The 26,065-nt window shown below is 48.0% G+C and overlaps 1 protein-coding gene across 5 annotated transcripts in view; it reads right to left on the bottom strand.

Annotated features, from left to right (window-relative positions):
- The window catches only part of rimbp2b (RIMS binding protein 2b), a 78,459-nt gene that overhangs the window by 12,848 nt on the left and 39,546 nt on the right, over window positions 1-26,065 (bottom strand). For 4 of the 5 annotated variants that reach the window (XM_070888146.1, XM_070888148.1, XM_070888149.1 and 1 more), the window contains 6 exons: window positions 21,213-21,330; window positions 20,336-20,488; window positions 12,979-13,163; window positions 7,682-7,862; window positions 5,092-5,195; window positions 3,161-3,232 (listed from right to left, as the gene is read on the bottom strand). In XM_070888146.1, coding sequence (XP_070744247.1) covers window positions 3,161-3,232; window positions 5,092-5,195; window positions 7,682-7,862; window positions 12,979-13,163; window positions 20,336-20,488; window positions 21,213-21,330 — 813 coding nt within the window. The remainder of the gene's footprint in view (window positions 1-3,160; window positions 3,233-5,091; window positions 5,196-7,681; window positions 7,863-12,978; window positions 13,164-20,335; window positions 20,489-21,212; window positions 21,331-26,065) is intronic. The other variant, XM_070888147.1, reaches the window with a different exon arrangement.

Genomic DNA, 26,065 nt, shown 5'->3' with positions numbered 1-26,065 from the left:
GTCTGGTGAACCTTCGCTGCACTCCCTCAATAGCAAGAACGTCCTTCCTCAGATTAGGAGACCAAAACTGAACACAATATTCCAGGTGAGGCCTCACTAAGACTCTGTACAACTGCAGTAAGACCTCCCTGTTCCTATACTCAAATTCCCAAGCTATGAAGGCCAACATACCATTTGCGTTCTTCACCGCCTGCTGTACCTGCATGCCAACTTTCAATGACTGATGAACCATGACACCCAGGCCTCATTGCACCTCCCCTTTTCCTAATCTGCCGCCATTCAGATAATATTCTGCCTTCGTGTTTTTGCCCCCAAAATGGATAACCTCACATTTATCCACATTATACTGCATCTGCCATGCATTTTCCCACTCACCTAATCTGTCCAAGTCACCCTGCAGCCTCTTAGCGTCCCCCTCACAGCTCACACCGCCACCCAATTTAGTATCATCTGCAAACTTGGAGATATTACACTCAATTCCTTCATCTAAATCGTTAATGTATATTGTAAAGAGCTGGGGTCCCAGCACTGAGCCCTGCGGCACTCCACTAGTCATTGCGTGCCATTCTGAAAGGACCTGTTTATCCCGACTCTCTGCTTCCTGTCTGCCAACCAGTTCTCTATCCACGTCAGTACATTACCCCCAATACTATGCGCTTTGATTTTGCACACCAATCTCTTGTGCGGGACCTTGTCAAAAGCCTTTTGAAAGTCCAAATACACCACATCCACTGGTTCTCCCTTGTCCACTCTGCTAGTTACATCCTCAAAAAATTCCAGAAGATTCGTCAAACATGATTTCCCTTTCATAAATCCATGCTGACTTGGACCGATCCTGTCACTGCTTTCCAAATGCGCTGCTATTTCATTGCTATGATTGCGCAGTGTTCAGTTCCATTCACAACTCCTCAGATAATGAAGCAGTCCGTGCCCGAATGAAGCAAGACCTGGACAGCATTCAGGCTTGGGCTGATAACTGGCAAGTAACATTTGCACCACACAAGTGCCAGGCAATGACTATCTCCAACAAGCGAGAGTCTAACCACCTCCTCATGACATTCAACAGCATTACCATCACCGAATCCCCCACCATCAACATCCTGGGAGTCACCACTGACCAGAAACTTAACTGGACCAGTCACATAAATACTGTGGCAACAAGAGGTCAGAGGCTGGGTATTCTGTGGTGAGTGTCTCACCTCCTGACTCCCCAAAGCCTTTCCACCATCTACAGGAGTGTGATGGAACACTCTCCACTTGGCTGGATGAGTGCAGCCCCAACAACACTCAAGTAGCTCGACACCATCCAGGACAAAGCAGCCCACTTGATTGGCACCCCATCCACCACCTTCAACATTCACTCCCTCCACCACCGGCGCACCGTGGCTGCAGTGTGTACCATCTACAAGCACTGCAGCAACTCGCCAAGGCTTCTTCGGCAGCACCTCCCAAACCCGTGATCTCTACCACTTAGAAGGACAAGGGCAGCAGGCGCATGGGAACACCACCACCTCCATGTTCCCCTCCAAGTCACACACCATCCTGACTTGGAAGGTATCACCGTTCCTTCATTGTTGCTGGGGGAGTTCCTCAGGATCCTGGAACTCCCTCCCTAACACCATTGTGTGAGCACCTTCACCACATGGACTGCAGTGGTTCAAAAAGGCGGTTCACCACCATCTTTTCAAGGGCAATTAAGGATGGGTAATAAATCCCGGCCATGCCAGCGATGCCCACATCCGATGAACGAATAAAAAAAAACTTTTGTGGATGCTGAGGATCAATTAAAATTTTCAAGACTGAGATGTTTTTTCTTGGGTAAGGTAATCAAGGGATACAGAGTAAACGTGGGTAGATGGAGTTGCGTTGAGGTACAGATGGTCTAACTGAATGACAAACATGGATCATATCAATTGTCAAGATAACTATAACAAAGTTATATTTAGATATTTTGGTATAGAGTTAAACATAACGGTTCTGGAAATTAAGCTCGCACATACACAAAGACTGAATTTATAAGAATTCCACCGCTTTGATTTATTCAAACTTTACCCATACCTTTGAGTAGTAGAGGTTTGCTTGTAGCAACGTTTAGATGGAGGAACGCACAGGACCAGCAATCTCTCTGGCAGTGGTCTATCTGTCCCATCTCACGTGGTGCAACCTGCAAACACCACTGAACCCATCCCATCCCATCCCAACCCTCCCCCAACCACTGCCTTCCAGCCTTGCAACCTCATGGAAGACAAAAAAAAAGAGAAGAAAACCTTTCTGGCAATTTGTTCTCTAATTCCCGTTGGCTCCATGAGACAGATGCCATTTTCCCCATCGGCCCATCTACTCAATGACTCCCAATGCCTTCCAAGCGCAGGAACACATCTAGCTCCCTTCTGAAAATGTATTAGTTGCTCTATTTTGCTGTTTGTGGATCTTGCTGTGCTCACATTTAACTACATTAACAGCAACTGCAACTCCAAAAATAAATTATTGGATCTGAAGCACTTTGGGGTGTGACACGGCAACGTGCTTTTCCTTTACACTCACTCCCTCCACCACCGGCGCCCCCTGGCTGCAGTGTGCACCATCTACAAGATTCACTGCAGCAACTCGCCAAGGCTTCTTCGGCAGCACCTCCCAAACCCGTGACCTCTACCCCCTAGAAGGACAAGGGCAACAGGCGCATGGGAACATCACCACCTCCACGTTCCCCTTCAAGTCACACACCATCCCGACTTGGAAATATATCGGCCGTTCCTTCATCGTCGCTGGGTCAAAATCCTGGAACTCCCTCCCTAACAGCACTGTGGGAGCACCTTCACCACACGGACTGCAGCGGTTCAAGAAGGCAGCTCACCACCACCTTCCCAAGGGGCAATTAAGGACGGGCAATAAATGCTGGCCAAATATACCTGAAAGATAGAGATTACATGCTGCACACCGTAATTTTCATGTCCCAAAGTGATTCACAACCTTTTGAAGTGTAGTCACGGTTAACGTGAGAAAACGCAGCAGACAATTTGTGCATAGCAAGATCCCACAAAAGACAAGTGCATAATGAGCAGTATTTCTGCACAATAACGATAACTTCTTTACTTACTGTTCAATTTTTAAAAATGATGTCTATTAAGTTCATTTTTAATGCAGTTAAAGGTAAACCTACATAATAGAATCCATCTTCATCCAGCTCTCCCCAGACACTGATGATGTCTCCAGCACAAAATGTTAACTCCGCCTGAAACAGAGACGTGAACCCATTTTCAACCACAGTCGTCTTTATATAACACATGATTGAGGGGGACGATTTTTTTGATCGTTCTTTGGTCACAGCACCAGGGATCAAGGAGAGCGGCGGAGATTTAGGCCTCGGGTCTCTGCCGCAACCACTCAGAATCCACCACTGTGAACAAACACTGCATTTATATAGCATCTTGCACGAGTAGATAACTAAACTTTCGTTTTTTTGATAAACTGTCATTTTCAGAAAGCAAAAAAGAATCTGCATTTCTACAGCACTTTGCACAGCCTTAGGACATCGTAAAGCACTTCACAGCCAGTGACGTACTGTTGGACTGCAGTCTCTGTTGTAATGTGGGAAATGCAGCAGCCAATTTGTGCACAGCAAGCTCCCACACACAGCAATGTAATAATGACCAGATAATCTGATGTTGGTTGAGGTATAAATATTGACCACCCCTGCTCTTCTTTGAATAGTGCCATGGGATCTTTTACATGAGGGCAGACGGGGCCTCGGTTTAACATCTCACCCAAAAGACAGCACCTCCAACAGAACAGCGCTCCCTCAGTACTGCCCTTCCGACAGTGTGGCGCTCCCTCAGTACTGCCCCTCCGACAGTGCGGCGCTCCCTCAGTACTGCCCCTCCGACAGTGCGGCGCTCCCTCAGTACTGCCCCTCCGACAGTGCGGCGTTCCCTCAGTACTGGCCCTCTGACAGTGCGGCGCTCCCTCAGTACTGCCCCTCCGACAGTGCGGCGCTCCCTCAGTACTGTCCCTCCGACAGTGCGGCGCTCCCTCAGCACTGCCCCTCAGAGTGCGGCGCTCCCTCAGTACTGTCACTCCGACAGTGCGGCGCTCCCTCAGCACTGCCACTCCGACAGTGCGGCGCTCCCTCAGGACTGTCTCCCTATTTACTCTGTTAAGACCCCTCAAAGGGGGGTGAGGAAAACAAAAAAAAGGAGTAAAAACCAATTAATGCAGAAAAATGCAAAGTGATACATTTTTCAGTCGAAGAGGAGAAGCAATATAACTAAAGGGTACAATGCTAAAGGGGGGGCATGAACAGAGAGACCGGGGGGTATATGGGCACAAATCGTTGAAGGTGGCTGGGCAGGTAAAGAAAACGGTTAAAGAAGCACACGGGATCCTGGGCTTCAAAAATAGAGGCACAGAGTACAACAGCAAGGAAGTTATGATGAACCTGTATAAAACACTGGTTCGGCCCCAGCTGGAGCATTGTGTCCAATTCTGGGCACCACACTTTAGGAAGGATGTGAAGGCCTTAGAGAGGGTGCAGAAAAGATTTCCGAGAATGGTTCCAGGGATGAGGGACTTCAGTGACATGGATAGACTGGAGAAGCTGGGGTTGTTCTCCTTGGAGCAGAGAAGGTTGAGAGGAGATTTGATCGAGGTGTTCAAAATCATGAGGGGTCTGGACAGAGTAGATGTTCCCATTGGTGGCAGGGTCGAGAACCAGAGGACACAGATTTAAGGTGATTGGCAAAAGAACCAAAGGCAACATGAGAAAAAACCTTTTTACACAGCACGTGGTTAAGACGTGGAATGCGCTGCCTGAAAGGGTGGCGGAGGCAGACTCAATCGTGGCTTTCAAAAGGGAATTGGGTAAGTACATGAAGAAAAAAAATTTGCAGGGTTGCGGGGAAAGGGCGGGGGAGTGGGACTGGCTGAAAGCTGGCACAGGCTCGATGGGCCGAATGGCCTTCCGTGCTGTAACCATTCTATGGGTCTAGGATTCCCTCTGTTGTTCTAGAATGCACCTTAAAAACAGACTTTTTAATAGAGAACTGTAGATTATCCAGTTAGCAATGTAAGTGGCGGATTATTTGAGATCACTACCTCCACATCAACGTTAGGCGAGCTCTCCCTTGGGTCATAGTCGTACAGAGCCACCATTCTCCGGGTAGCGATCGAATGCTGCCGGCTGCTCCGCCTGTTCCTCTCTGTTGTAAAGTACACAGGAAATGCAGATTTTAAATAACACACGCTGATATTCCCTTCTCGCGCGGAGATTATCTAGGTTATTTCTGCATCTTCTGCCCCCTCCCCGCATTTTTTTTGAGTCTATCTGGTGTCGCAGGGAGGAGAGAAACGATCCTTGAATTGGTACAACATCAGCCTTTGGGAAGGTGAGAGACACACCGCTCGAGACACAGACTCATGACTGGCACTCCTCATCCTGCAAACAATCAGGGGAGGGGAGGGAAGATTTCCTCTGGTCACCATTGGTCACAAAACCATAAATCCAATCAGTTAGTGATTCCAGAGAGAATAAGTTGGAACTTTGAATCTGCCTGCTATGTTTACAAAGTCAACAATACACAGTGACCAGAGGATATCTGCCCTGACTGTTGTCGGACTGCGACTGTGGGTCTTTATACCCACGCATCAAAGTGCTGGACGGGAAGGACCTGGTCCATCTATAGGGTCGCCAACTCTGGTTGGACATATTGCTGGAAGTTTAATCACATGATCCCCCCCCACCCCGCTGAAACACCCTTTTTACACCCCTCCCCCATCTGCAAAATTTTTATAAGTAATAAACAGAAATGTTCAAATGCTTTTTCTCCTAGTTTTCCCTTAATTCCTGGAGACTCCAGGCCAATCCTGGAGGGTTGGCCACCCTGGTCCATCCAGCCTGTCCCACACAGTCACAATGCCTTCTGCTTCATGATTCAGACACTTGCCATCCCACCCACAGCTACGCAATCTTCCAGGAGAGGAGAAAAAAAAAACAGATTAAAGCCAATTAGCAAAGAAAAAAAAAATGTGGAAAGTTCCTCTCCGACCCCCATCACCCCACAGGCGATCGGAACTGGTGCAGGGGATCAGATTATAAGACTCTGGCCTTTTGGGATTGTTCATTTCTGGGGTGGTGGGGAGGGGGGGCAGGGAGAGAGGAGAGGGATTGGAAGGGAGGGGGAGAGGAAATTCACACCCAAAAAAAGAGAAGATGGCTGGTGTGCACATAGCTGTCAGGGGTCACACCTTGTCAGTGCACAGATCCCAGAGCCTCCCAGCAAGAATACGCTGCTGCTCTGGGATCTGGTGGTGTCTCCTGGTTTGGTTCTCATTGGCTCGTCTCTCTGAAGTTGCTGAGATACCAGTTGGCAACCTGGTGAGCGACTGTCGATTGGGGAGGCGAGATCAGAAGTGAGCTGGGCGGGGGTTGGGGTGGGGTGGACCAAATCGTGCAACTTGTGATGGATGGAAACTGTACTTGTCCTCCCACAAATACTGTCTCCACCCAGAGCAGCTGGTCAGGCACGGCACAGAGAGACGTCCCCTTGATTGCTTACACTGAGAAAAAAGGCATGACTGAAAAATGAGGAAAGTAAGTTAAATGGAAATCGCACCCACACCCACACACACACAGACACACTTACACCCACACAGAGACACACCCACACCCAAACACTCACTCACACACGCATCCACAGACACACACACACACACACACACACCACAGACATTGTTTAAGTAGTTAGACAAGCATCGAAATACAAAATAAAAATGAAAAGAAACACAATTATGCACTTCATCAGCCCAAAGCAAATCAGCACATTCAAAAACTAAAAACAGCACACGACTTTTATTAAACAAGTTAGTTTACACAGACCTCGTTTAGACTTTCGGGACCTGCGGTTAACAGAGCGCGCACTCTCTTTGTAACGCTCAGAGTTGACTTCAGGAAAGGGATGCGTACAAATAAAAACAAAGAAGAAGAGAAAACGTGAAGCATCCAGCGGATTTTCTGCTACACCTTCAAGGGCGTAAAATAATGTGTTAATAGACTGTCAGAATCTAAGAGGCGAAGCAGGAGTGAATGAGCGCAAGGTGTTTGTGGTGAGGCTGGGGACAGGCTGCAGTGGATGCAGTGTCCAAGGGCTCGGGATATCACTGGGTTTGGGGGAGCGGGCTGTTTCTCTGGCAGCTGTTACCTGGGATGGTCGCGAATGAAAAGTTGCTGCAATGAGTTGCCTGTGAGGCAGATTGAATTGTAAAAGGTGTAATGATCTCGCTGGAATCCCCACGTTAATAGATAGGGTAAATTATCTAGAGAGATCATTTTGCGAGAGTCTAATTTTGCTGTGATTATTTAGCCCATTCTCCCCTCCCCTCTCACTGCTGGGGATCGAGACTGCTCCCATAGCAGCCAGTGTTTGCTATCTTCCATATGACAAGGGATTGCTTTCTCCTTCTCGTGTTTGCACGCTGGTGTTTTTTTGTCCTGTGTGTTCCTTCAGAATGCACCAAATTCCAATCTGATTGGATCAAGGCTGTGTTAACAATCAGAGACACAAGTCTCCCTTCCTATTGTTCAATGCATACATCCACCACTGCCTAATGCAAATCTGGTGCACAGCATCTAAAGGCCGCAAATGAATGCATACCAAGCACAGTCAGGTCAAGCAGCTCTTAGTTTTACCATGACTAATACCAATTTTCTCCACCGGGGTGTTGAGGGGCAGGTAACCTTGCTTCACCAGCTGATCCATCATCCCTTCATCGTCCGTCTGGATTTCAGAGACCATATTACACGGGATAAGACCCACTCTTCCGTTTGTCTCTCCGTGGTAGAATCCGTCCGCATCTTTAGTCCCATGGACCTAAAAAAGTATTCATTCTCAATAAAACGCAGACCATCACCACCCACCCGCGGACTCCCGCCCCGCTCCCCCCCCCCCACCCAAACACAAACTTGACATGTGGAATATACTCTGAGCAAATAAGGAAGAAAGACTTGCATTTATATAGCACCTTTCACGTCCTCGGGACGTCCCAAAGTACCTCAGAGCCAATGAAGTACTTTTGGAGTGGACTCACTGTTGTGATGGAGGCAAATGCAGCAGCCAATTTGCGCACAGCAAGCTCCCACACACAGCAAGTGACGTGAACGAGCACGTAATGTGTTTTTGGTGGTTATTGACTGAGGGAATAGCATTAGCTAGGATACCATTCGGCTCATCCGGTCCATGTTGGTGCTTACCCTCACAACTCTGTGAGGGAGTTTCTTCTGCCCTCTGTCCTAAATCTCTTCCATTTAATCTTCTATCAGTGGCCCCTTGTTCTTGACCCTCAACTACTGGCAACAGTCTGCTTCTATCTACCCTGTCCTATCCTTTCATCATTTAAAACACTTTGATCATATTGCCCCGTAATCTGCATTGTTATAAAAGACCTAATTTTCCAAGTCTTTCTTTTTTTAAATTTATCCGTTCTTGATCGTTGGCATGGCCAGCATTTATTGCCCATTGCGAACTGACCTCGAGAAGGCAGTGGTCAGCCGCCATTTCAGAGTCAACCGCATTGCTGAGAGTCTCGAGTCATATGTAGGCCAGACCGAGTAAGAACGGCAGGTTTCCTTCCCAAAAGGACATCAGTGAACCATTTGGGTTTTTACAACAATCCAATAGTTCCATGGTCACCATTATTCCAGCTTTATTTAATTAACTGAATTTAAATTTCCCAGCTGCCATGGTGGGATTTGAACCAATGTCTCTAGATGATTAGTCCAGGCCTCAGGATTAACTGGCCCAGTAACATCACCACTGTGCTACCGTTCCCTCAATATGGCATTTGTATTCCTTCATACCAGGCAGAATCCTCACAAATCTGTATTGGGTTTCCTCCAAAGCCTCAATATCCTTCCTATAGTGTGGACCCAATACTTGAACTGAGGCGTTATTAAAGTTTTATACAGGTTCATCGTTACCTCTTGGCTTTTATATTCTATACTAGTGATAAAGCCTAGAATTCCATTAGCTTTCCCTCAGCCTCATCGTGTGAACCTGTCCCCACAAATCCCTCTGCTCCCTCACAGCCCTGAGCCATTCACACAATTACTGTTGTGTTTTTACCAAAATGCATCATCTCACTGACACAGGATTCCATCGGCCACTTTTTATCTCAATCTCCCCTTTTATCAATATCCCTTTGCAACTTCCTTTGGTCTTCTAAAGAATTAACCCTACCTCCTTTCTTGGTACCATCTGTAAATGTTCATACCACTCCCTCTAGCCCTGCATCCAAATCACTGATACACACAATGAACAGAGGTTGCCCAGAACTGACCCCTGCGGAACACCATTACCCACTTCCAACCATTCTGAGAAACTGCCCTGAAATAATGTGAAGGTTACATTAAAAGAGGAGAAGGAAGTTATGGACAGGATAATAATAGATAGAGAAAACGTGCTAAAAAAGATTACTATTATGAAAGTTGGTAAGTCACCTGGTCCAGATGGAATGCATGCTAGGTTGCTGGAAGAAGCAAAGGTAGAAATAGCAGAGGCATTGGTCACAATCCTTCAATCCTCATTGAATCCGGGAGTAGTGCCAGAGGAGTGCAGGATTGCTAATGTTATACCACTATTGAAGAAAGGGCAGGGGGATAAAGCAGTAAACTACAGGCCAGTCAGCCTAACATCGGTGGTGTGGAAGTTATTGAAAACCGTTATCAGGGAAAAAATAAACTTTCATTTGGAAAGGCATGAATTAAGCAAGGAGAGCCATCATGGATTTGTTAAAGGTAAATTGTGTCTGATGAACTTGATCGAATGCTTTGATGAGGTAACAAAGAAGGTTGATCAAGGTAGTGCAGATTTTGTGTATATAGATTTTCGAAACGCATTTGAAAAACTTACACACAAGAGGCTTGTTAAGATGGAAACAACAACAGCTTGTATTTATATAGCGCCTTTAACGTAGCAAAACATCCGAAGGCACTTCATAGCAGTGTTAGAAGACAATAAAATTTGACACCAAGCCAGATAAGAAATTACGGCAGATGACCAAAAGCTTGGTCAAAGAGGTAGGTTGTAAGGAACGTCTTGGAGGAGGAAAGAGAGGTAGAGAGGTTTGAGCAGGGAGTTCCAGAGCTTGGGGCCCAGGCAGCTGAAGGCACGGCCACCAATGGTGGAGCGATTATAATTAGGGCTGCTCAAGAGGGAAGAAATTGAGGAGTGCAGACATCTTAACCTATGGAAGGAAGGGGAGTGTGGTGGTGTGGATATGGAATCGGCTCAGTGACAGGACCCAGTGGATGATGATTTTCAGACTGCGAGGTGGTTTGCTGTGCTGTTCCGCAAGGGTCAGTTTTGGGTCCATTACTCTGTTCAATGTTCGAAACAACCTAGACTCGGGTGTAGGGAGCAGCTTTATAAAGTTTGTGGATGATAAAATACTTGGCAAAGCAGTAGATGGTGATGAGGATAGTTGTAGACTTCAAGATGACACAGACAGGATGGTGAAATGGACAGAGGCACGGCAGATACAGTTCAATATGGAGGTGTGAAGTGATGCACTTTGGGAGGACTAATATGCAAAGACTATACTATAAATGGCCCGACTTTGAAACGTGTAGATGACAAATCCTTAAAAGTGGCGGGGCAAGGTGATAAGGTGGCTAAAAACACATGGATTACTTGGGTTTATAAATAGAGGCATAGAATATAAAAGCAAAGAGATCATGCTGGAACTTTATAAATGACTGGTTAGACCTCAGCTGGAATTCTGGGCACCACACTGCAGGAAAGATGTAAAAGCCTTAGAAAGAGTACAGAGAAGGTTTACCAGAATGTTACCAGGGATGAGGGACTTCAGCTATGAGGAGAGTTGGAAAAGTTAGGACTGTTCTCCTGGGAACAGGGAAGGTTAAGAGGTGACCCGATAGAGGTTTTCAGGACGATGGGAGGTCTTGATGGAGTAGAGAGAGAAAGGCTGTTCCCTCTGGCAAGTAGGTCAATAGCCAGAGGCCAGAGATTTTAAATCATTGACAAAAGATCTGGAGGGGAGATGAGGAGAACATTTTTCACTCAGACAGTTGTCAGGATCTGGAACGCTCGAACCTGAAAAGGTGGTGGAAGCGGATTCCATCAATAATTTTAAAAGGGAGTTGGACGGGCACTGAGGCACTTACAGGGTTACAGACACAAAGTGGGGGGTGGGACGGAGCACCACTGCTCTGTCAAAGCACCGGCAAGAGGGGCAGAATGGCCTCCTCCTGTGCTGTAAGTTTCTAGATTCTATGAACTCCGACTCTTTGGTTTTTTCCTTCTAACCAATTCTTAATCCAGTTTGCTCCCCACCTCCTAGCTCCATAATCTTCTCCAATAATCTCTTGTGTCGCACCTTGTCAGAGTATTTCCTAAAATTCACATGCACCACAACACAAAACCGAACCCAATGAATTCAAGCCAAAAAAACCCAGTTGAGTATTGAATGAGGTGAGGGTGGAAGATGAGAGGCCGGCCAGCAGGGCATTGGAATAGTCGAGTCTAGAGGCAACAAAAGACTTGGATGAGAGTTTCAACAGCAGATGGGCCGAGGCAGGGCTGGAGACAGGTGATGTTACAGAGTTGGAAGTACGCAGTCTTGGTGATGGAGAGGATATGGGGTCGGAAGCACAGCTCAGGGCCCAATAAGACGCGAGGGCAATGGAATCAGTGGCGAGAGTACGGAGTTTGTGGTGGGGACTGAACGTGGTGCGCGTGGTCTTCCGTCGTTTAACTGACGGAAAATGCAACTCACCCAGGACTTGAGGTCAGACAAGCTGTTTAATAATAGAGGTGTGGAGTGCGAGAGAGAGAGAGAAAGAGAGGTGGTGGAGAGATACAGAAGAACATAAGAAATAGGAGCAGGAGTCGGCCATTTGGCCCCTCGAGCCTGCTCCGCCATTCAATAAGACCATGGCTGATCTGAACTTGGGCTCAGCTCCACTTCCCTGCCCGTTCCCCATAACCCTTTACTCCCTTATCGCTCAAAAATCTGTCTGTCTCCACCTTAAATATGTTCAATGACCCAGCCTCCACTGCTCTCTGGGGCAGAGAATTCCACAGATTCCCAACTCAGAGAAGAAATTCCTCCTCATCTCAGTTCTAAATGGGCGACCAAGTAGAGCTGGGTGTCGTCAGTGTACACATGAAAGCTGAAGCCATGTCTTCAGATGATTTCGCTGAGGGGCAGGATGTAGATGTGGAAGAGGGGGTCAAGGATAGATCCCTGTGTGAGGGTGGAACATGATTACTGCACTTGCTCTGGCTACAATTAGATAGGAAAGAACCAAGAAAGGGCAGTCCCACTGAACTGGAGAAGGGAGGAAAGTCACTGGAGGAAGATGGTGTGGTCAACTGTGTCAAAGGTTAGAGAGAGGTCGCGGAAGACGAGGAGGGACAGTTTACCAGTCAGTCACAGAGGATGTCGTTTGTGACTTTGATGAGCCGTTATGTGACAGGGGCATAAACCGGGTTGGGTTCAAACATTGAGTTGCGGGAAAGATGGGCACAGATTTGAGAGGCGACAACATGTTTAAAGACTGGATTATTAGTGGTTAAACACAACTATAAAAAGCAGCACAAAAAAGGAATCAAACAATCAACAAAGATAATGTACCTTAATCTTTAACTATAAAGGTTTATAGCTAATTTAACATTGTACTGTTAATCAGATACACTAACACTCTGCATCACAGCAATATAGGGATTGCTAGATGATAAATGACCAGGGTCCATCGAGTTCAGCTTCTCCCATCCTGGGAGTCGCACGATCCAACGATACTGGAGTCGTTGATCAATCACAGCGATCAATCTCTGTCAATGAGTCCACAACAGACCCGGACACCAGGCGAGGAAAATCCCCAGTGTGGGAGAGCTTTGGGAACCAGAGGCCCAAAGTCCCCTGTTCCCCCCGAGCACGCTACACTCGCCCATTACTAGAAGGCCTTACCTTAATAATTTGTCCTTCCTTGAATGGAAGTTCTTCCTCTGCGGCGTCAGGATTAGGTGACATTGATAACGGATCATAGTCAAAGAGAGCCACGAAGACGCGAGGTGGCAGGTCTTCACTGCACACATCAGCCTCTGACTCTTCATAAATCTCTGGAGACAGGCGTTCTCGACCACAGTATCTGTCTGCAAAACCAGACCGTTCAGACAATGAATCATCCAATTATGGTGCAGACTTTAGTTACTGTGCTGAAATTGTTATGTCTTGAATAAAGGGTCAGACTAGATACTGCAAGCTCAAAGTAAGTCCTTTATTACAGATCTGAGTGCCTCTCCAGCCTGTGAGGCCTCCTTATATACAGGTGCTCCCAAGGGATTGTGGGATCCCTTGAGACTCCAGGGGATAAGCCCTCTGGTGGTTATACATGGTATTTACAGGTTTACATACATAACAACACTCCCCCCCCCCCCCCCGCCAAAAGTCAATAGTGTAACTATTTGCAATGTGAGTCGATCTGGGGCCTTCCTTTCCCTGGTTGATCGTCTCGGTGCAAATGCTGGTTTTGGTGAGTCATTTGTTGGGCCCTCGCTGGGCTGCTGCGCAGCTGGCCCTGTTGGGTGTGGTGAGTTCTGCTGGACTGCTGCGGGTGATGAGTTCTGCTTCGTGGTCAACCGCTGGGTCGGTTGCCACTTGTGTGTGTGTGTGTGTGTGTGTGTGCGTTGGAGGGTCGAAAAAGGTGGAGTCTATTGTGGGTTCCTCTGGATATTCCGTAAATCTGAGTTTGGTTTGGTCCAAGTGTTTCCTGCAGGTGAGTCCATTTGAGAGTTTGACCACAAACACCCTACTCCCCTCTTTGGCCAAAACAGTACCAGGAAGCCACTTGGAAACTTGTCCATAGTTCAACACAAACACAGGATCATTTATCACAATTTCGCGTGACACATTTGCGCGATCATGTGTATTCTGTTGAAGCCGCCTGCTCTCTATCTGTTCGTGTAGATCAGGGTGGACTAACGCCTTGTCTTGAGTGCCCTTTTCATGAGCAGTTCAGCTTGGACTCGAGATAAGCGAGTCTGCAGTGAGCCTTCAGTTACCCTTTTCAAGCTCTGCTTGATTGTTTGAACTGCTCGTTCTGCCTGACTGTTGGACGCTGGTTTAAACGGGGCAGATGTGACATGTTTGATCCCATTGCGGGTCATGAACTCCTTGAACTCGGCACTGATAAAGCATGGGCCATTGTCATTTACAAGGACATCAGGCAGGCCACGTGTGGCAAACATGGCCTGTAGGCTTTCAATGGTGGAAGCGGATGTGCTTGCCGACATTATCACGCATTCAATCCATTTGGAGTACGCATCTACAACCACTAAGAACATTTTTCTCAAGAATGGGCCTGCATAGTCAACACGGACCCTGGAACATGGTTTGGAGGGCCAGGACCATAAACTTAGTGGCGCCTCCCTGGGTGCGTTGCTTATCTGTGAACATGTATTACATTTGTGCACGCAGGACTCTAAGTCTGCATCGATACCGGGCCACCACACGTGGGATCTGGCTACTGCTTTCATCATTACGATGTCTGGGTGGGTGCTGTGGAGATCACTACTGAAAGTGTCCCTGCCCTTTTTTGGCACCACTACCCGATTACTCCACAGGAGGCAGTCTGCCTGTATAGACATTTCAACTTTGCGCTGCTGGTACGGCTTTATTTCTTCCTGCATCTCTAACGGGACACTAGACCAACTCCCGTGGAGCAGTTTTTTTTAATGCAAAGGACAGTAAGAGGTCTTGGCTCGTCTAGGTTCTAAGCTGTTGGACGGTAACAGGTGATTGCTCACTCTCGAATGCTTCCATTACCATAACTAACTCTGCGGGCTATGCCATCTCCACCCCTGTGGTGGGCAAAAGCAGCATACTGAGAGCATCGGCAGTTGTCTGTGCCTGGCCTGTGGCGGATGGCGTAGTTGTATGCAGACAACGTGAGCGCCCGTCTCTGGATGCGGGCCGATGCATTCGTATTTATCCCCTTGCTTTCAGAAAAGAGGGATATAAGTGGCGTGTGGTCGGTTGCCAATTCAAATTTGAGCCCGAACAGATATTGATGCATTTTCTTTACCCCGTAAACACATGCTAACGCTTCTTTTTCGATCATACTGTAGGCCCTCTCAGCCTTAGACAGACTTCTGGGTGCATAAGTAACCGGTTGCAATTTACCAAATTCATTAGCTTGTTGCATTAGACACCTGACCCCGTACGACGACGCATCACACGCTAGTACCAAACGCTTACATGGATCGTACAACACAAACAATTTGTTTGAACATAACAGCTTCCTAGCTTTCTCAAAGGCATTTTCTTGGCTTTTAGCCCATATCCATTCATTTCTTTTACGCAGTAGAGAGTGCAGGGGTTCTAACAATGTGCTAAGATTCGGTAAGAAGTTACCAAAATAGTTGAGGAGTCCGAGAAACGACCGCAGCTCCGTCATGTTCTGTGGTCTTGGTGCGTTCTTGATTGCTTCCGTCTTCGAAGCAGTGGGCCTGGTGCCGTCCGCCGCGATTCTTCTCCCCAAAAACTCCACTTCAGGTGCCAGGAAAACGCACTTCGAGCGTTTTAGCCTGAGCCCCACATGATTAAGCCGACTAAGAACCTCCTCCAGGTTCTGCAAGTACTCGACGATATCCCAGCCTGTAACCAAGATGTTGTCCTGGAAGACCACAGTGCGCGGGTCCGACTTCAGCAAGCTTTCCACGTTCCTCTGGAATATCGCCATGGCCGATCGAATCCCGAACGGGCATCTGTTGTAAATGAAGAGACCTTTGTGCGTGTTGATGCAGGTGAGGCCTTTCGATGGTTCCTCCAGCTCCTGAGTCATGTAGGCCGAGGTAAAGTCCAGCTTCGTGAACGTTTTCCCTCCAGTCAGCGTCGCAAATAGGTCGTCTCCCTTCGGTAGCGGGTATTGATCCCCCAGTGAGAAACGATTGATAGTTACTTTGTAATCACCACAGATTCTGATGGTGCCATCTCCTTTGAGGACTGGAACAATCGGACTGGCCCACTCATTGAAGTCGATCGGCGAAATGATGGCCTCTCGTTGCAGCCTGAACAGCTCGATCTCCACCCTCTCTCTCATCATGTACGGTACCGCTCTCGCCTTGTGATGGATGGGTCGCACCCCCGGAATAAAATGGATCTGCACTTTTGCTCCTTGGAGCTTCCCGATGCCTGGTTCGAACAGTGAGGGGAACTTGTTTAGGACCTGGGCACATGAGGTATCGTCGACGGACGAAAGTGCTCGGATGTCGTCCCAGTTCCAGCGTATCTTTCCCAGCCAGCTCCTGCCGAACAGTGTGGAGCCATCACCCAGTACCACCCAGAATGGTAACTAGTGCACTGCTCCATCATAGGAGACCTTTATGGTAGCACTGACGATTACGGGAATCAGTTCCTTTGTGTACGTTCTCAGTTTAGTACGAATGGGAGTCAGGACTGGCCTCGAGGCCTTGCTGCACCACAATTTATCGAAAGTCTTTTTGCTCATTATGGACTTGCTTGCGCCTGTGTCCAGCTCCATGGACACAGGGAGTCCATTTAATTCAACCTTCAACATTATCGGGGGACCCTTTGTGGTAAATGTGTGCACCCCATATACCTTTGCCTCCTCGATCTGAGGCTCTGGTTCGTTGTGATCCACCGTGGATCTGTCTTCCTCTGCAACATGGTGGTTTGCAGGATTAGCAGCTCGCCTGCATATACGTAAGGCCATAAAACAGTTTAAGAATAACAAGGCTATGCGTGCAGATGGAATCCCTGATGAGGCGCTAAAATATGGCAGAGAGGTGCTGTTGGCGTGGATACATGACCTCATCTCTCTCATCTGGAGGGAGGAGAGCATGCCGGGAGATCTCAGAGATGCAGTGATTGTGACTTTTTAAAAAGGGGGACAAGTCCGATTGCGGCAACTACAGGGGAATCTCCCTGCTATCAGCGACTGGGAAAGTTGTCGCTCGAGTTCTCCTCAATCGTCTTCTCCCTGTGGCCGAGGAGCTCCTCCCGGAATCACAATGCGGATTTCGTCCCCTACGGGGCACAACAGACATGATCTTTGCAGTATGCCAGTTGCAGGAAAAATGCAGGGAGCAGCGCCAGCCCTTATACATGGCCTTTTTCGATCTTATAAAGGCCTTTGACACTGTCAACCGTGAGGGTCTATGGAGCGTCCTTCTCCGTTTCGGATGCCCCCAAAAGTTTGTTAACATCCTTCGCCTGCTTCACGATGACATGCAGGCCGTGATCCTTACCAACGGATCCATTACAGACCCAATCCACGTCCGGACCGGGGTCAAACAGGGCTCCAACCCTCTTCTCAATCTTCCTTGCCGCCATGCTCCACCTCACAATCAACAAGCTCCCCGCTGCAGTGGAATTAATCTACAGAACCAGTGGGAAGCTGTTTAACCTACGCCGCCTCCAGGCCAGGTTCAAGATCACCCCAACCTCTCTCACTGAGCTGCAGTATGCGGACGATGCCTGCGTCTGTGCACATTCAGAGGCTGAACTCCAGGATATAATCAATGTATTCACTGAGGCATATGAAAGCATGGGCCTTACGCTTAACATCCGTAAGACAAAGGTCCTTCACCAGCCTGTCACCGCACAGCACTGCCTTCCAATCATCAAGATCCACGGCGCAGCCCTGGACAACGTGGACCAATTCCCATATCTCGCGAGCCTCTTATCAACAAAGGCAGACATTGATGCAGAGATTCAGCATTGCCTCCAGTGCGCCAGTGCAGCCTTCGGCCGCCTGTGGAAAAGTGTTTGAAGACCAAGCCTTCAAATCTACCACCAAACTCATGGTCTAGAGGGCTGTAGTAATACCTGCTCTCCTGTATGGGTCTGAGGCATGGGCGATGTACAGAAGGCACCTCAAGTCGCTGGAGATATATCACCAACGATGTCTCCGCAAGATCCTGCAAATCTCCTGGGAGGACAGGCGCACCAACATCAGTGTCCTCGACCAGGCTAACATCCCCAGTATTAAAGCACTGACCATACTCGATCAGTTTCGCTGGGCAGGCCCCATAGTACGCATGCCAGATATGAGACTCCCTAAGCAAATGCTTTATGTGGAACTCCTTCATGGTAAATGAGCCAAAGGAGGACAGCGGAAACGTTATAAGGACACCCTCAAAGCCGCCCTGGTAAAGTGCGACATCACCACTGACACCTGGGAGACCCTGGCCGCAGACCGTTCAAGGTGGAGAAAGTCCATCCGGGTGGGCGTTGAGCTCTTTGAGTCTCGACGCAAGGAGCATAAAGAGGCCAGGCGCAGGGAGCGGAAGGAGTGCGCGCCATACCAACCCTACCGACCCCTTTCCCCGACGAATGTCTGTCCCTCCTGTAACAGGATCTGTTGCTCTCGTATCAGACTGTTCAGCCATCAAAGAACTCATTTTAGGAGTGGAAGCAAGTCCTCCTCGATTCCGAGGGACTGCCTATGATGACATGTGTTGGAGGTGTCCCATTGTTCCACAGCCCTTGCAAACGTATCCTTTGAAGCGGCATGAATGGAAACAATGATCATCCCCGCAGCGCCAACAAGATGTTAATGGCCTTGTATTCACCACCCTTGATGGTGGACTCTAGAGAGTCATCTGCGGATGTGCAGCTGCAGGCGTGTAAGTTCTGCCCTGTACATTTCGATTTGAAAACGTTACTTTGTTCATAGTACTTGCAACAGCACTCGTGTGCCGAGAAATTTGTTTGGTATTGTCACTGGTGGCGATAAATGCCTGGGCTATCACTATGGCTTTATTCAAGGTTGGGGTCTCTACAGTCTAAAGTTTGCAAAGTATTACTTCATGGCCAATGCCATGTACAAAGAAGTCCCTGAGCATGTACTTCAAGTGTCCTGCAAATTCGCAATGTCCTGTAAGGCGCCTTAGCTCGGCGACGTAGCTCGCCACTTCCTGACCTTCAGACCTCTTGTATGTGTAGAACCAATACCTCGCCATCAGAACGCTTTCCTTCGGGTTTAGATGCTTCCGGACCCAGTGAGCACAACTCATCATATGACATGTCTGTGGGTTTCACTGGAGCGAGCTGATTTTTTATGAGGCCATACGTTGGTGCCCCGCAAACGGTGAGGAGGATCGCCTTCGTTTGGCAGTATTCGCTTCTCCTTCGAGCTTGTTGGCCAGGAAGTATTGGTCGAGTTGCTCCACAAAGGTTTCCCAATCATCTCCCTCCGAAAATTTCTCCAGGATGCCCACAGTTCTCTGCATTGTTGCGGTGGGGTTCATCATTTGTATCTCGTCGCCAGTTATGTCTTGAATAAAGGGTCAGATTAGATACTGCAAGCTCAAAGTAAGGTGTGACCGTAGTCCTTTATTATATAGATCTCAGAGTGCCTCTCCAGCCTATGAGGCCGCCTTATATACAGGTGCTCCCAAGGGATTGTGGGATCCCTTGGGACTCCAGGGGATAAGCCTTCTGGTGGTTAGACATGGTATTTACAGGTTTACATGTTCTTATCGGGGAGCGGGCGGGTAAGTGGAGCTGAGTCCACGGCCAGATCAGCCATGATCTTGTTGAATGGCGGAGCAGGCTCGAGGGACTAGATGGCCTACTCCTGTTCCTAATTCTTATGTTCTTATTACATACATAACAGAAATGGTCACAGACAGACTGGAAATGCTGTATAATTGCAAGTACTTTCTTTCGATAGTCGAAGTTTCTTTATAAAAGAAAGACTTACATTTATATAGCCCCTTTCGCGACGTTAGTACCTCCCAAAGCTCATCACAGCCAATGAAGCACCTTTTGAAGTATGGCCACTGTTGTAATGTAGGAAACGGGGTGGCCAATTCTGGCACAGCAAGCTCCCACAAACAGCAATGTCATAATGACTGGATATGCTGCATTAGTGATTTTGAGTGAGGAACAAATATTGGCCCCAGGACACTAGGGGGAACTCCCCTGCTCTTTGAATAGTGCCGTGGGCTCTTTTACGTCCACCTGAGAGAGCAGACGGGGTCTTGGTTTAACATGTTATCCGAACAACGATATCTCCAACAGTGCAGCACTCCCTTTGCACTGCCCCTCCGACAGTGCAGCGCTCCCTCTGTACTGCCCCTCCAACAGTGCAGCACTCCCTCTGTACTGCCCCTCCAACAGTGCAGCACTCCCTCTGTACTGCCCCTCCGACAGTGCAGCACTGGAGATTGTAGTATACCAGCCTTATGTTGTAGCGCTCAGCTAGTTATAGTGATCACTCGCACTATTTACTAACGGTGTGAAAGGACTCTGTGTTGTGGTGAGATGGAGAATTTACCGGGAGCCGGTTGCTACTTACCATATCGATTCTCGGACGCCATGCTGCGTTGGAGCGGCCATTTCCTTCGGCCAGCAATGTTGCGATAATAAGCGTCCTCTCTTCCTGGAGAGATATTGCCTTCACTCCCTGAACGTGACCGGCCTCCCTCACTGTTACTGTCCACTGTGATTTCTACACGGGAAACAGGAGACGTCACAAAGACAAAGTAAACTGCATGGTAACATTGCCCTTCGTTGCGACTTACTGAACTCGCAGAGATTTGACTCATTTCCCCTGTGACTGCTCTTGGTTTTCAGACAGCTTTCTGTGTTGAATCGCTGATTGAAAATTTCAGCCCCATCTACTACAGCATGTAAACCGAGCCCAAAATGGGATGCTTTGTCAGGTGAATAAGCTAAATTTACTTTTAAGTAACATGTGTTACAATCACATGGGGAAGATCCTTCCTGTGCCTATTTACAACAAGATATTTAAATATATTTTTGTTACTACAATGCGGTTTTGATAGAGTTGATGGGGACAAACTGCTTCCACTGGCGGGCGGGTCGGGAACCAGAGGAAACAGATTTAAGATAATTGGCAAAAGAACTAGAGGGGGAGATGAGGAGAATTTTTTTACGCAGCGAGTTGCTGTGATCTGGAACGCGCTGCCTGAAAGGGCGGTGGGAGCAGAATCAATAGTAACTTTCAAAAGGGAATTGGATAAATACTTGAAAAGGAAAATTTTGCAGGGCTGTGGGGAAAGAGCAGAGGGAGTAGGACTAATTGGATCGCTCTTTCAGAGCCGGCAAAGCCATGACGGGCTGAATGGCCTCCTCCTGTGCTGAATGATTTTATGTAGAGGGACATCTCCCTTCCCACTTTCCTACTATCTCTGTTTAGGGGTTTAACTCACCGATGGAGGGCACAGTCATGGGTCGCCCCCTCTGTGCGGCGCTGCCATGAGATGCCCTTCGGCCCAAATGATTCATTCTGTCTGACGTGCGTCCGGATCCCGATGGGTTGCCTAAAATCTGGGGAGAGAAATCAAGACGGAGGGAGGTAAATCGTGGCACCGGGAAACTCGCTCAATTTTCACTCTACTGCAAAGAAACTAAGAAAAGAAAAGCAGTTCTACTTGGGGGATAAATTCTAATCTACAGAAAAGCAACGGGCCAAAATCAACAGTGGTAGCGATGGGCACGAATAAACCCTGCGTGGATTCGGGCTCTTTGCAAGCGAATGAAAATTTGACCGAGATGTTTTGGGGCATTGTGTGGTGACCAAAGCCAGGCAGAGCGGAAACATACCATGAGACATACTGACACAAAAATAGAAGGAAATAAATAAGCAGAGAAAAGAAAAATAGTCTAGGAATAATGAATGAGACTGATTGGCAAGCAGATGGGAGGAGGGAGTTTTATTTCACACACCAGTGATCTTTGCTTGTCCCTGTGGACACATATTGCAACTGCATTTGGCACACTAGTGCTACTCGATTTTAACTTAGTTCTCCAGGCAACCTGCTTCTCTTCTCTGGAGAGAATGTCCCTTCCATTATTGTCCTCTGTGACAATCTTCTCAGCTCTGCATTCTGGTGGGTCCCTACTTGCAACATCTGAGACTGACATGGATCTCCCGTCTGAAGCTTCCGCACTGAAGTAGTCCTCTTCCACGCTAACTTGCCTTTGTAAAGGTCTCTTGCGTCCCCTTGACTGCACGGGGCCATTGCAGGTGCTTGGGCAGCCAGCGGTCCCTGAGCCAGTGTCCTCTCCTGCTGCCGGAAGGCTCAGATTTACACCGCTCTGTCCGTTACTCATAGACCATGTCACCTCTTCCCCTCTGCCACAGTCTAATCCACTGTCTGGTCTCCTTGTGGCCTCTCTACTTAGTCTGCTAACCCTATCTTCCCACAAGCAATCATCCATACTGGAAGCAGCCTTTGGAGGAGGTTTGCTTGGCTCCCCAGAGTGTCTCTTTGATGATATGGGGAATGATTGCTGTCTGTTGTCTTGCAGGTAGGCTTTGCACGTTCTATCACTCTGCAATCCTTTCTCCAGTTTTGATTGCACCTCTACCTTTCTCCTACCGGCCCAGTTTGGGTTGCCTTCTATTATTTTGGGCGGCTGCGTTCCTGCATTTTCTCCGCATTCCTCGGCTAGCTCGGGAATACTGCAAAGTTTTTTACAGTGCAGTTTCTGTGATGAAATCTCAAGACGCTCCGTCTGAGCTTCTCCAACACTTTTATTCTGAAGGGAGATCTACAAGTGGTTTGTTAAACAAGACAATAGACAGTGCGGTAAAACAATAAAATGGGGGAAAAGAAAATAAAGACAGAATTAGTTTCTAGAGCCAATGGGAAACGGAAAGCATGCAGTCCATCCCAAGTGGGTGATGACATGCTTTTAATGGGGAATCTGTAAAAATAAGATCGTGGTACAGATGTTACTGGAGGTATTAAACACACTGAGGCCACATGCTTTTAATGGGGAATCTGTAAAAATAAGATCGTGGTACAGATGTTACTGGAGGTATTAAACACACTGAGGGCCACAGGCTTGATACAAACACAAGGGGCCTCACTGCTCCATGGTTGATTCAATGAGGCAGGCAAACCAATACATTAGCAGAACGCAAACAAAACTGCAACTAATAGAACTGATAGGCGCCTCTGCACATGTCTGAACCAGCACTGACAGGGAAAGTATCGGACCCAATTGCCCCAGGGCTCGAGGACCTTGCGTACAACGTCAGCCTGCAACAGTCATGTCATCATACCCGCCATGTGGAAGTCGGACATTTGAGAAAGGGTGTGAAGGGGAAGCAGGAAGTGTTTAATCCGACACATGAGGAACAACCTGTCTGGTGGGTTTATTTACAGCGGGGTGCCATTGGGGTCATTCATTGAGACAGCATCCAGACCAAAACAAAACATCTCAATGCACCTGCATGCAAACTGAAAACTATGGGAGCCAAAGACAGTGGGGTTGAGTTTATACTTTCATTCTCGCAGTGTCGTGCTTTGCACAATGGGAACTGGGTTCAGAGGTCAGCACGCACGAATTTCCAATATGCATTCCCATTGGGAGAAGCTTCCCACCAGCATCACTAACGTGTAAAACCCACCCGCCTGCCAGATGGATCTTATCTCTGTAAAATGTGCAAGGCTATTGGGAAAGAGCAGGGTGAGTGGGACCAACTGGATCGCTCTTTCACAGAGCCGACACAGGCATGATGGGCCAAATGGCCTCCTTTTGTGCTGTATCGTTCTATGATTCAATGGGAGTCAAGGCTAGACAGGCAGCACAATAAAATGGGGGAAAGCAAATAAACACAGAATTCGTTTCTAAAGCCAGTGGCAAGTAGAAGGCATTGTTTATTTCAGGAGTATGATTATCACAGCAAAACCTCAGGCCTGATCTCCCCTTGCAGCAGAGTGCAAACATCATTTACTGTCCCACTGCCACATGTTCTTACGTTCATTTCTTTCTGCACCATTCAGTTCATCATACGTTGCATCCATGTCCGATTATACCACCCAGGAATAGTCAGGCAGGACATACTCAGAGTGAGGGGGGAGTGAAGAAGAGAGTGAGCGGGGAGTGAGGGAGAGAGTGAGGGGAGAGAGTGAATGAAAGAGAGAGGGGGAATGAGGGGAGTGCGACTGAGGGAAAAGGGAGTGGAGAGTGAGCTGCTATCAAGTTTGAGGTAATATGCAGAGTAATTGGTCTGATTGATGAGCTGAATTACTGAGCCAATTTGTAAAGGTTTTGTGAACATAAGAACTAGGAGCAGGAGTTGGCCATTCGGCCCCTCAAGCCTGCTCCACCATTCAATAATATCATGGCTGATCATCGACCTCAACTCCACTTCCCCGCCCGATCCCCATATCCCCTTAATATCCAAAAATCTATTGATCTCAGCCTTGAATATACTCAACGACTGAGCATCCACAGCTCTCTGGGGCAGAGAATTCCAAAGATTCACAACGCTCCAAGTGAAGAAATTCCTCCTCATCTTGTGCTTAAACACTGACACTATAATTCTTTCAGCATCTGCAATTTGGGTTCGTAAACCCTCCTACTCCCTCCTCCCAGCCATTGGGATTTCACATCCGAGCGTTCACAGAACAACATTAACGTGAGTGGTTGCGGCTCCTGTGCAGTACTGAGGGAGTGCTGAGCAGTCAGAAGCGCTGCCTTCCGAATGGGGCATTGAGCCGAGCCCGTCTGCCTTCTCATGGATCAAAGATCCCGCGGCACTGTTAGAAAGAGGAGGAAAGAAGTTCTCCCCTGTGTCCTGGTCAATATTTATCCCTCAACCAACATCTCATTGAGATCGCTAGATTTTTGACTCTAGGGGAATCAAGGGATATGGGGATAGGGTGGGAAAGTGAAATTGAGGTAGAAGATCAGCCATGATCTTATTGAATGGCGGAGCAGGCTCAAGGAGCCAAATGGTCTCGTCCTGCTCCTATTTCTTATGTTCTTATTTGGTGTAAACACATACTTAAACCAGAAAGTGTGTTGTCTCAGACTCTGTTCATTCATTAAACCAACTAGTTTCAATGACAAAATAAACACAGATTACTTCAACAAACAGGCAGGTCTTGGCAACAGAGGTATCCGTGTCTGGTCCTATGCGCTGGGTTCATTGACTACTTGGGTTTCTAGTTATCAGTCTGCAGTGAGATGGCTGGAGATTTAAGGGGAAAGGGGAATGGGAGCCTCAGCTGAAGGGAGGGAGAATCAGTGCTATGGTTTTATATCCCGATCTCCAACCTCGCTCCCTTTGAGCGTGGTTCCCTGCTTGATCAGCGGATTTACTTCCTGGATCAATAACCAATATTAGTTGATGCTTGTGTCTGAAGCGTAGCCAGCCCACCGTGCAATCTGACATTTCAGTGGCTTCTCGCAAGATCAGTGATCGCAGAGCAGAGGAGCTCCGTTTACAGGCAGTGCCAGCAACAACAATCCTCGCCAAAGGAAGCAGCCATGTTCTTGTACAGCTCCTCCTCATTATCTTCAGTGGGAGATTTGATGGAATTGCGCTTCTGGCTACAACTTTGTGGGCCAGAAATGCAGATTGGGATCGCAGGTGAAGAGGCAAATGGGTGCAGTATCCCAAATTCCCAATACGCAGTCCCTGGGGCGAGAAGGTCTGTGGCAGGAGGGCAGATTCCTGATGAGTGACTTCTTGCTGATGGGTGTGTCCCAGCTGAGCCTGGTCCTGGTCTCACCTGATAACTGCTTACAGGAGGGTGACTGGATGGTGAGGGACAGTGGCTGAGAACGGGAACACTGTGGCTAGCTTCAGGTCCTCATCACCACCCCAACCGAGATCAGCCAACCCAGCAGTCTGAAGAACGACTCTGAGCCCACCCCCCTTCCCCCACCCTCAAGTCAGTGTGCCTCGGTATTATACTGTGTGACATAGAAACATAGAAAATAGGTGCAGGAGTAGGCCATTCGGCCCTTCTAGCCTGCACCGCCATTCAATGAGTTCATGGCTAAACATGCAACTTCAGTGACATATAACACAAATCTGTGCCCCTTCACATCAGACCATGTTGCTGTGAACATGGATGGACCCCACAAGGGCATCAAGTTGAACTACCCCAGACAATCAAGACCGTCCTCTAGCTGGTCTCGGCTCTGGCCCTGGAATTACATAACATTTACAGCACAGAAACAGGCCATTTGGCCCAACGGGTCCGTGCTGGTGTTTATGCTCCACACAAGCCTTCTCACACCCTACTTCATCGCACTC

The sequence above is a fragment of the Pristiophorus japonicus genome, chromosome 8, assembly GCF_044704955.1.
Source record: "Pristiophorus japonicus isolate sPriJap1 chromosome 8, sPriJap1.hap1, whole genome shotgun sequence".
In the NCBI taxonomy this organism is placed as follows: domain Eukaryota; kingdom Metazoa; phylum Chordata; class Chondrichthyes; family Pristiophoridae; genus Pristiophorus; species Pristiophorus japonicus.
The sequence above is the reverse complement of the archived record's forward strand: the minus strand, read 5'-3'. Positions and strand labels throughout refer to the sequence as shown.